Source organism: Panicum virgatum, chromosome 5N (assembly GCF_016808335.1).
Source record: "Panicum virgatum strain AP13 chromosome 5N, P.virgatum_v5, whole genome shotgun sequence".
Classification (NCBI taxonomy): Eukaryota; Viridiplantae; Streptophyta; class Magnoliopsida; order Poales; family Poaceae; genus Panicum; species Panicum virgatum.
The window spans coordinates 2135298-2145967 of NC_053149.1; the positions used below are offsets into that span (position 1 = coordinate 2135298).

A 10670-nucleotide genomic window follows, 5' to 3' on the forward strand; every position below is an offset into this window, starting at 1 on the left:
GCCGTAACAAGGAAAGGAAGGTGATTGAGGGCATGTTTCCGGCGCAAAATTTTTTGCGTTGGAATTTTATTAATTTGAAATACTAAATAGTTTATTTATAAATTTTTTAAATTAATTTTATTTAACACCGTAATTAGCAGTCAAAGTTTCTTATCACTTATTAGCGCGGCAACCCGGTGCTCTCTTCAGAGGTCGCTCCGAGCAATCGAAACAAAGGAATTAAAAAAATCGACGCGAATACAGAGGACGTACAGAAACCAAAAAAAAAAATGCATACACGACGACGCCACGACGGCACCTTCGTTCCAGCAATCAGACACCATGTGAGTGAATCCTTGCTAGCTAGAGCTAGGCCATTTTAGATGCACACTAGTGTTTATTTGTACTTTATATTGTAGCTAATGGAATTTGTTCCGAGCTTACAATAATACTGTTAAACAAGCACAAGTTTTTTTTTGGGTGCAACTTAAACAAGCACAAGTTGAGCACTGATGAACCGTACCAGCATCATCGTTCAGCTCTGACTCGCTCGCACCTAGCTAGTTTTATGGAGCATCATATCATCCAATGGTGCGGCCTAGCTAGGAAATAGGAATAGGATTCACATGCTTGCGGAGTTGCGGACCTGCTTGCATGCCCCTTTATCCGGCCGGCTACCGATGCAAATAAACCAAATAGGTGCTCGTACGTGCTTTAAGTAGCTACACCCTCTGTCCCGATTTAATTGTCGCCCAGCAACAGTGATTCTCCTCACAGGCACGCTTTTCTGGCGACCGTTAAAGCGGGATGGAGGTCGATCCAAACAGCAAAACGGCCGGCGGCGGATTAGACCGCCCTAGCTAGTGATTTTATTCCAAGAACCCTAGCTAATTTTCAGAGCCGCGTGCGTAGCTGGTGTGATGGAAAAGAGCAATAGATCGATATATAGGTGTGAATGGAAGCATGTGAACTAGTATTTTAAGATGTGTGTGTAGGTCATCCCTTGCGCAGGAATTCAGACTTTATTCAGATCATGCGTGGACACGTCAGCAGCTAGCATGCCTGACGGGCGATCAGATCCATCCTGAAAAGACTGGAACGATTTTCAAAACAATTCATCCTTTCTGTCGATCTTGTATTCTTGTTGGATGGCGTCACCAGTTAGTCTTTGCTAATGCTGCAAAAGGTTACTCCGATCCATGCTGGATCCAATAATCAATGGAATGGAATGGGTCGATGACGATCAAACCTCTCCAACTCCAGCTCCAGCTCAACTGGGGCACTAGTAGCAAGTGAGAGAGCTCATCGTCTTTCAGATGTCATCAGCTGGGCCTGGGCCTAGGCCTGGGCTAGTGGGCTTGCTTGTTCCAGCGTGGCGGTGCCAGTTGGGAAAGGGATTGCTGCTTTGGTCAGGAAAAGCCTGGAGCGCCTAGTCTCTTTCTGGAAACATGATGCTGTCCTTGCGGGGGAATATTTGGTGGCGTCAGCCGACGTCACGCACGACGGCCCCACTAGATGTAGGCTGCAGCTGCGTCAGGAAGGAATACTGTGCCAAATTAGTCATGACACCAGCACGCTTATGGCCCTATTAATTAGTAGTATTAGTTTACTTAGAATTTATAATACTAAATCATCAGTCGCTCACAGCTGCCCTGCTGATCGAGCTGGATCATGCATACCTAAGCTGCCTGGCTGGCCTCTACGCGTGTCTCCTCCACGTCGACGCGCGTGCGCATCGCGTCGCGTCCACCAGGACAGGACGCACGCGCGGCACGGCCGTGCCGATCGAGAGCCAGCTGCGTGCATATCAATATAATGGCGTCGGTACGTCGGTGGCCGGCTCCGACGATCCGTCCTAGACACTACTCTCTCCGTTTTCAGATATATGACACCATTAATTTTTTTCGTTTGATTATTTATTTTTTCTATAAATATTTATACAAATAGCCAAATCTTCAAATTAGATTCAGAGTACTCTTGATAATAGACGTAAAAGTACTCATTTCACTTCATTTAACTAACTGATTAATTAAATAATGTTGTTCAAAGAGGAATTAAACCTCTATAGCTTGAATTTTGAGATTATCACGCTAATACCAAAAATTCATGAAGCTACTATAATACAACAATATAGACCAATCTATGTCCTCAATGTTAGATTTAAAATTTTTACCAAAGTTGGCACGAATAGGCTGAATAAAGTAGCTCAGACTATAGTGAGTCCTACGCAGACTGCCTTTATGCTAGGCAGGAATATCATGGAAGGAGTAGTTAACTATCCATGAGTTGCATACCAAAAAGAGTGATGGGGTCATCTTCAAAATTGATTTTGAAAAGGCCTAAGATAAGGTTAAGTGGCCTTTCCTTCAACAAACTCTACGCATGAAAGGTTTCTCTCCTAAATGGTGTAGATGGGTAGAAGGAATAGTGACTAGCGGGAGTGTGGGTATCAAAGTTAATGATGATATTGGTCCCTACTTCCAGACGAAGAGAGGGCTCCGTCAGGGAGATCCGATGTCACCTATCTTATTTAACATCGTGCCTGATATGTTGGCTCTCCTGATTAAAAGAGCAAAGGCTGACGGTCAAATAAGAGGTGTCATCCCTCATCTTGTAGATGATGGCTTGTCGATTTTGCAATATGCTGATGACACTATCATCTTTTTAGATCATGTGAAAGCATCTAGGCCCTCAAGGTATGTTTCGGTGATTAATGACAACCATTATTGTGACTAATGAGTTTGTGCAGCTTAATGAAATCTTATCGCTCATTGGATCATATGTTAAAGAGGCCCCTAAATTTCATTATTCAAAAAGGCGGTCTCGGTATTCAACTCAAGTATATAACAAGACTAAGGATCTTTCTAGTCCTAAGTGTCGCAAGGTTGAGAAGGACACTTAGGTTAGTATAGGTTTTATAGTTTTGTAGAGGTCGCACTATTAAGAGGGGTTAAGGCCAAGTAACTTGAGCATGGACATAGTCAATCAAAAACAATGGATGCACACACTGGTCACTCAGGTTCTTGGAAGCTCAAACAAGTGCTATTCAGCTCATATCTCAAGAATATTTGGATTTCATTCAAGACTCAGATTAGAAAAAAGCAAAATCAAGAAAAAGTCTTATCACCGGTTTAACCGACGACATCAAGCTGAAAGTCTGGACACAGTGCTCACTGGATTAACCGATGATGTTTAAAATTAATGTCGGTTCAGTTGTCCAGAGAGTCGGTTTTTCAGGGGTTTTTAGGCTTACACTCACCGGTTAAACCAACAAAGGATTTGAGTTAGTGTCGGTGCAGTTGTCCTGAGAGTTGGTTTTTCAGTTGATCAGTGGATAACTACACTCACCGGTTAAACCGATGATACGTCGGTTAAATTGCTCGAGCTGTAACGGCTAGTATTTCAAATGGGCAGTTTACATTCATCGGATTAACCGGCGTTGAGTACTTTTTCTGGCAGCTTTTCTCCAACGGCTCTATCCACGTGAGCTGCCTATATATACCCCTCCAATTTGTCATTTTGAAGTCTCTTGACACCAGGCAACACTCATACACTCATTCTCTTGTTGAGAGCCACCTTGAGCTTCACATTCCACTCATTTGATCATTCAATCATCCAAGAAGCAAGACTAAGGACTTGAGTAGAGAGAAGCTTGTGTGCATCCGTTCTTGGTGATCGGTTCTTACTCAAGTGAAGGCCCTACCTTGTTACTCTTGGTGATTGGCATCACCTAGACGATCTTGGTGATTGAGGTACTTCTTGCGGAGCTTGCCAAGTTGATTGTGGGAGCCCGAAGAAGATTGTACATGGCTTGAGCTCCACCACGCCGGGATGGTGAACAGAGACTCTTAGTGAGCACCTTTGTCTTGGTGACATGGGAGGTGACAAGACTCTTAGTGAGTGTCACAACGTGGATTAGGGGTGTGTGCCAACACATCGACACCATGGAAAAAAAAATCTGGTCGTCTCTTGCCAACTCTTTACTTTCAAGCACTTACTTTCATACAATTTATTCATGTGCTTGACCCTAGAGATCATAACTTAGCTCTACCTTGCTTGGCTTTATATCTTGTTGTTTCCTTTATAGCTTGTGTAGGTTGCTTAGTTAGCCGGTTGGTGAATTGAGCCTTACTAGCATTGCATAGGTTAAGGTTGCTTTATTTTGTTTTAGAAATTTGAAAAAGTCCCAATTCACCCCCCTCTTGGTCCATCGATCCTTACATCATGACTTGGAGCAAGCAAAGAATCTCAAACTATTGCTATGTGCCTTCGAACAATTATCTGGTCTAAAGATCAATTTCCACAAAAGTGAAATCTTCTGCTATGGTGCTGCAAAACAAATGGAGGATATTTATACCGACCTCTTTGGATGTAATGCAGGAGAATACCCCTTCAGATATTTGGGAATTCCAATGCACCATAGACAACTCCTTAATTCAGAATGGAGTAAAGTTGAAGAACGTTTTGAGAAAAAGCTATCTTGTTGGAAAGCTAAGTACCTATCTTATGGAGGCCATTTGATTTTACTAAACCCGGTACTTAGTAGCCTACCCATATTTATGATGTCCTTTTTTGAGATCCCCAAAGGGGTGCTCAAGAATCTTGACCATTTTAGATCAAGATATTTTTGGCAAGGATCTTCCGATAAACATAAATTCCATCTTGCCAAATGGGACATCTTGTGCCGTCCCAAAGACCAAGGGGGACTTGGGATCTTAAATTTACAGTTGCAGAATAAATATTTACTGGCAAAGTGGTTAGTAAATTTGCTAAACACCAATGGTTTGTGGCAAAATTTACTAACAAATAAGTATCTAAGATCTAAGTCTCTCTCAGGTCAAGGTCAAACCTTGTGACTCATTTTTTTGAAAGGTCTTATGAAAATAAAAGACGAGGTCTTATGACTCTCATTTTTTGAGAGGTCTTATGAAAATAAAAGATGAGGTCTTGGCTAAAGTCTCCTTTGAAATTAAAGATGGGAGCAAGACTAGGTTATGGGAGGATACTTGGGTAGGTGAGGTGCCATTCAAAGTTAAATATCCATCACTCTTTAATATTGTGCGTGATCCGGTGGCCAAAGTATTGGCTACGAGACCCCTCAATTTATCTTTTAGGAGGGCGTTGGTAGATAACAAACTTGTGGAATGGTGTAACCTGGTAGCACAGATAACTCATGTTGATTTAGTGGATGGTTTAGATAATTTTAGATGGAACTTGACCAAATCTGGGTTATTTACGGTTCGATCTTTCTATTTGTACCTTATTGATACACATCCACCGTTTAGACATAAGTCAATCTGGAAGTTAAAGATTCCTCTAAAAATTAAGATTTTCCTTTGATTTTTACAAAGGGGAGTGCTTTTAACTAAAGACAATCTCGTTAAGAAAAACTGGACAGGAAGCCAACGATGTTGTGGGTGTAATAGGAATGAGACTATCAAACACCTTTTTCTGGACTGCCCCTATGCGAGAATGATTTGGAGGATTATATTTTATGCTACAAGTTTGACACCACCTAGATCAATTGGCCATATGTTTGACTCATGGCTTTCTAATCAATCTAAAAAGATTAGGAACTTGATTTGGGTCGGGGTTGCCGCTGTTTGCTGGGCCATTTGGAGATGCCGAAATGATATTATTTTTAACAAATTTAAAGTTAACTCGATTTTGCAGGTTATCTTCGGAGGAACATATTGGCTACGGTTATGGGCGCAGCTGCAGCGTGACAAGCACGCTAAGAACGCACTCTCCGAGATGAGCAGAAACATAGAGATTATTTGCTATGGAGCTAGTAAAAGAGGGTGGAAGCAAAACTATCATTTGCAGTAGTTCTTTGTCTGAATTGGAGACTAGTTGTGCTTTTTTTTCTTTGTAAACTTTATAATAATTGGCTGTGTACATCTACGGATGTACAGGCCGGATTCGTATTTTTTTTTCTAAAAAAAATATGTGTGTATATTCAACAGCTAGCTGAGAGCATTATACGTATTGGGACTGCAGCAGGTTATTGATCGAAATGAGGAGCCACCTGAAACGATATTATAGGTGGATCTCATCATCTTCGGACGGATGCGAACAGTAGCTACCCGAGTTTAATTTAATAGTGCCTCCACGAGGCCAGTTAACAGGGATCGATCCATGGACGACAGATTCCTAGAACGGGTCAAAACAGCGGCGGCAGCAGGGGGTAGTGGACGTATATATGACTGGTGGCTTGCCCCCAGCCGCCGGCCCAGCAGATTCGATGATCTCTGACGCAGGCATGCGTGCTGTACTGACGATTTATTTGACTGTTGCAACACATGCTGGGAATTATTCATGATGGGAGTATGTATGTAATCGATCTCTCTCCCTCTCTCCGCTCTAGCTCCTGCATGCTGCATCTTGGCTTAATTTCAACGCTTATTTGCCTTGCAAGGTGATTTTCCTGGCTGTCCTTAACTCATGGAGGGCACAGTAGAGCTAGCTAGGCCCCTGGCTGAGTGATTGTTCTAGCTAGCTCCTACCTGATGGTACATACATATAGGCCCCGTTTAGTTCCCAAAATTTTTCCTACAATATCCGTCACATCAAATCTTTCGACACATGCATGAAGTATTAAATATATCCGTCACATCAAATCTTTCGACACATACATGAAGTATTAAATGTAGTTGAAAAAATAACTAATTACACAGTCTAACTGATTAGCATGAGATGAATCTTTTAAGCCTAATTAGTTCATGATTGGACATTATTTATCAAGTAACAGCGAAACGTGCTACAATAACTTTTCACCCTACTTTTCACCAACTAAACGCGGCCATAGTTCTACTACTGTTGCAGAACGAAGCAAGGTAGCAGAGATGCAGCATGTTGGTGCAACAGTGCCTCAGAACTCAGATGCGCGTATAGTAGTGTCACAACATGTACAGTACATGTAGAGACTGCTAGCTAGCTAGCTAGCTCAGTCGTTTAATCTGCAAGATTCGAATTTGAAAATCAACGTCGTTGTTAGTCCTACCATACCAACATCCATTGTGAAAATTTTTGGATCAAAGGTCACATCGATTGTTTGATCAGATGTCGGGAGGGCTTTTCGGGCACTAATTAAAAAACTAATTTCAGAACTCACTTGGAAACCACGAGACGAATCTTTTGAGGCCTTTGACCGCGTCATTAGCACATGGGGTTACTGTAGCACTTATGACTAATCATACACTAATTAGGCTTAAAAGATTCGTCTCGTCATGTACATCCAAACTGTGTAATTAGTTTTGTTATTTAATTACATTTAGTGCTTCATACATGTGTTTAAATGGGAGATGGAATTTTTTGGGTGAAAATTTTTGGGAACTAAACGGCCCCTAAGCATATATGCGTGCTGGGTCGGGAGTGATGCTCTGACAAAGTAGAGTAATTAAGCATGCTGCGGAGATCGAAATAATGCTCGTACAAAATACTAAGGTACAAAATACAAGGTGAATTAACACAAGCACCGCAAACCCAAGTTTCAGAAACCAACCAACTTCACTCTTCAGTTTGGACAACCGTGGTACTAGTACGTAATTATGTTACTAATAAACTGGTGCAACTTCTTCTAAACCTTGTGAGTACCGACTACACAGTGATGAGGTAACTTAATTGTAAGGAGTATAGCTAGCAGTATCGTGTTCATGCATGGTAACTACACTAGCAACTCCTGACGCTAATTAGCAGAGCAGTTTGGCACATCATATCGATGATCGATCGATACGTACGTGTCTTCTCTGAATCGATCGTCTAACCGTACTCAAGAAGAGGAGCTTGATGACTCGAACGTGGAGACCCTCCGGCGCTTGTTCAGGAGCGACGCCCTCGGCGCGAACTCGAGCGCGGAGTTGGCCTTGTCAACCACGGACTGGAGCGCCTGGCGCACGGAGTCGGCGACGCCGCCCACGTCGCACGGCGGCGGCGAAATGAGGAAGGTCAAGCGCACGCGGCCGCCCAGCGTGGTGACCTCCGACCCGACGACCCTCAGCCGCAGCGGCCGCAGCGCGCTCTTGACGTCCGCGAAGACGTCGGCGCCGTCGGCGCAGCTGAGCGTCGCCTTGACGAGGAGGCCGCCGCCGCCTCCTCCTCCCGCGCCGTGGGACGGTGGCGGTGACGCCGCGCCCGGGACCACAAGCTCGACGGCGACTTCGTCCGCGTCGGCCGGGACGGCGCAGTGGCTCCTGATGCGCGCCGCGCTGGTCTTGAGCTTCTTGACGTGCGTTATGACTTCGGCGAGCAGCGCGGCCTTGTCCATCTGCAGCATGACAAGGGCAAAATGGGAATAAGGAAAGCGTCAGGGTCGCCTCATCTTGGGCCTCAGGTTGGGCTTGCTTGTGTGGCCCGCAAAGACAGAAGGCATCTTGGGCCTCAGGTATATTGGTAGAAGAATTAGGCCTGGGCCGAGGGCCGGATACCAATAGGCCTTTGTTCCTCGACTGGGGTGTCAGTGTCACCCCTCGCCGGCCGGCAACCGGCAGCCGGAGCCGCCGGTGCAGCGACCCGCGTCTAGAGCGTCCATGTGACGGGACAAGTAGCTACAGGAAGGGTGCCGGGAGGAGGAGGAGGAAGAACTCACCTTGTCGGTGCAGGGCACCATGGTCCGGAGCGTGGCGAGGTGCGCGTTGATCCTCTCCCGCCGCCGCCGCTCCGCCTCGCTGTGGCTCTTGAGTGCCATCGCCGCCTTCTCCGACCGGTGGTCTCCCTTCCGCTTCGGCGCCTCCAGCAGCTCCGTGGAGGCAGCAGCGCCGTCCACCTCCTCCGCCGTTCCGCCGTCCAATGGGAGTGGGACATGCGACGTCGACGCGCCCAGCTGGCCAAGTCCGTACTCATCATATCCATGGCCGCCGAAACCACCGTAGAACCCGTCGAAGAGCTCCGTGTCACCAAAGGGTACAGAGCCCATGCCGTCGTCAAAACCTTCCACAACGACGGCGATGACGACGATCCACAAGGCACAAGAACAAATCAAACAGTGCAGCTGCAACTCTGGACCAACTTTAATTTTGCCGGCGATCGAAGAAAAATGCAGTGCCAGGAACGAACTCATAAGTCAGAGGGCACACAGCTTCTTGAGCTGACACGCCACAGGAGAAGGCGATCCGGATATAAAGAACAAGCCCCCTGTTTCCTCGCAATCCCAACAACGCACTGCGAGAGCGGTTTCTTGTTCCAACTCCCAAGGAAGGGATCAGCACGGACAAGACAGCTCCCGCACCCAAGAACTTGCGGTCACAAGAGCCAAGAACACGCGACAGGATTGGAGGGAGCCAAGTCCAAGCACCCCCGGTTCTGTTCCCCAAGGCCCCCCAAGCTCCGGCAAGGAACGGCGGCGAGACGGACAGGGAGGCAAGGCAGGGCAAAGGCAAGCGGCGGCGAGACCAACGCCCTGGCTCCCGAGGACACGGCCCGGACACGAGCCCTTCTCCCGAGGCCGCCGCCCCGGCAAGGCAGGGACCGTGGGAACAGGCTCGCGACGAGATCACACGAAAAGCAGAGCCATGTCGCCGTTAGAGAGAGGGGGCGGCTGCTAGACCGAGGAACTTGTTGGAGAACTGGATGGAGAATTGGAGATCGCCGAGGAAAGAGGAGGGAGAGGGGGACACGAGGCAGGCGCGCGCTCAGGTGCCTGGAGGCCGCTTCGGGGGGCAGGACCAGAAGGGGAGCCTGACGCGCCGCAGCTTCCTCTGCTCCGACTCTGCCTTGCCGCCGCGTTGCAGATCCATTGGTGCCTTCGGTGAGCTCCCGCTGCAGAGCATCTACTAGTGGAGGGAGCGTTTCATCTTTATGAAAGGGATCATCTTCTCGTCCACGCAGCTGAGGGTGATGTGTTCGGGGTGGGCGACCTCTGATGAGCTTCCTCTTCCTCCCCTCGGCTTGGTTCCTGGTGGTTGGTGTTTTGGTGTTGCGGCTTTCGAGAGCTGCTTCTACTCTGCGAGGAGAGGACAAGGCAAACTTGAGCTCTCCGAATGCTCTACAACCTGGGCTGGAGGAGGAAGACGACCAGCTCTAGCTCGTTGTGAGTGGAAGGGTTTGAGAGCGAGGGAGAATATATGTAACTTGTGCGTGTTCTTGTCTGATTTGAGATGGTTTTCCCTGCGATTGACGTAGAGGATAAGGACTTGCTGCATATTTTCCATGTTGCTTGCTGGGCTTGCTTTTGGTTTTCTTGCTTGGCTCCTTGCACTTCGTTTGGGTTTCCTTTTTCTTTCCTGATAGTGCCACAAGAATTTCTGGATGTACAGATGCCTTGACGTTTACAGTACCATTTAATTTTCTCAAGACAAGACAAGAAGTATGCAACTGGTGCATGGACTCACTCAAGTACAGCACAACAGCATGGATGCTGTAACGTCTGGAATCAATGGCAAGATGAGGGAGTTTGTATCCGGAATTTCTATGCTTTAGTTTGAATTTGAACGAAATTCTAAAGCTGCTACCCAATATCTACATGTATAATTAATTAATTTATTTTTGTTTATTGTGATGCCAACATATCTCGGGGTACCTTGATGTTGCCATTCCAACCATCCTCTTTGGCTCTATATAAGCTATGGCATCAAGCGTCCTATGAGAACTGCCCAATTTAATACTATTTTAAACGAACCGCCGGTCATTATCATCCAGATGAGAGTTAACACGTGCTTGCCGGAGAGCGTGCCACGTGTTATCCCACATCTAGA

General features: G+C 46.4%; 1 protein-coding gene across 1 annotated transcript; it reads right to left on the minus strand.

Annotated features, from left to right (window-relative positions):
• Positions 1 to 7370: 7370 nt before the first annotated feature.
• LOC120676170 (transcription factor bHLH51-like) lies at positions 7371 to 10121 on the minus strand. Its single transcript, XM_039957396.1, has 2 exons — positions 8567 to 10121; positions 7371 to 8245 (listed from the first exon to the last, which is right to left on the minus strand). Exons 1-2 carry the CDS (start codon positions 9035 to 9037, stop codon positions 7751 to 7753), a joined length of 966 nt encoding a protein of 321 aa, XP_039813330.1. The 5' UTR covers positions 9038 to 10121; the 3' UTR covers positions 7371 to 7750.
• Between the last annotated feature and the right edge of the window lie 549 nt (positions 10122 to 10670).

Bases quoted from the DNA above. Each gene is read 5' to 3' on its own strand.
- LOC120676170 (XM_039957396.1), bottom strand. From the start codon at position 9,037: ATGAGTTCGTTCCTGGCACTGCATTTTTCTTCGATCGCCGGCAAAATT. The intron at 8,246-8,566 runs GTGAGTTCTTCC...GTCATGCTGCAG, and splicing joins TGGTGCCCTGCACCGACAAG to ATGGACAAGGCCGCGCTGCT.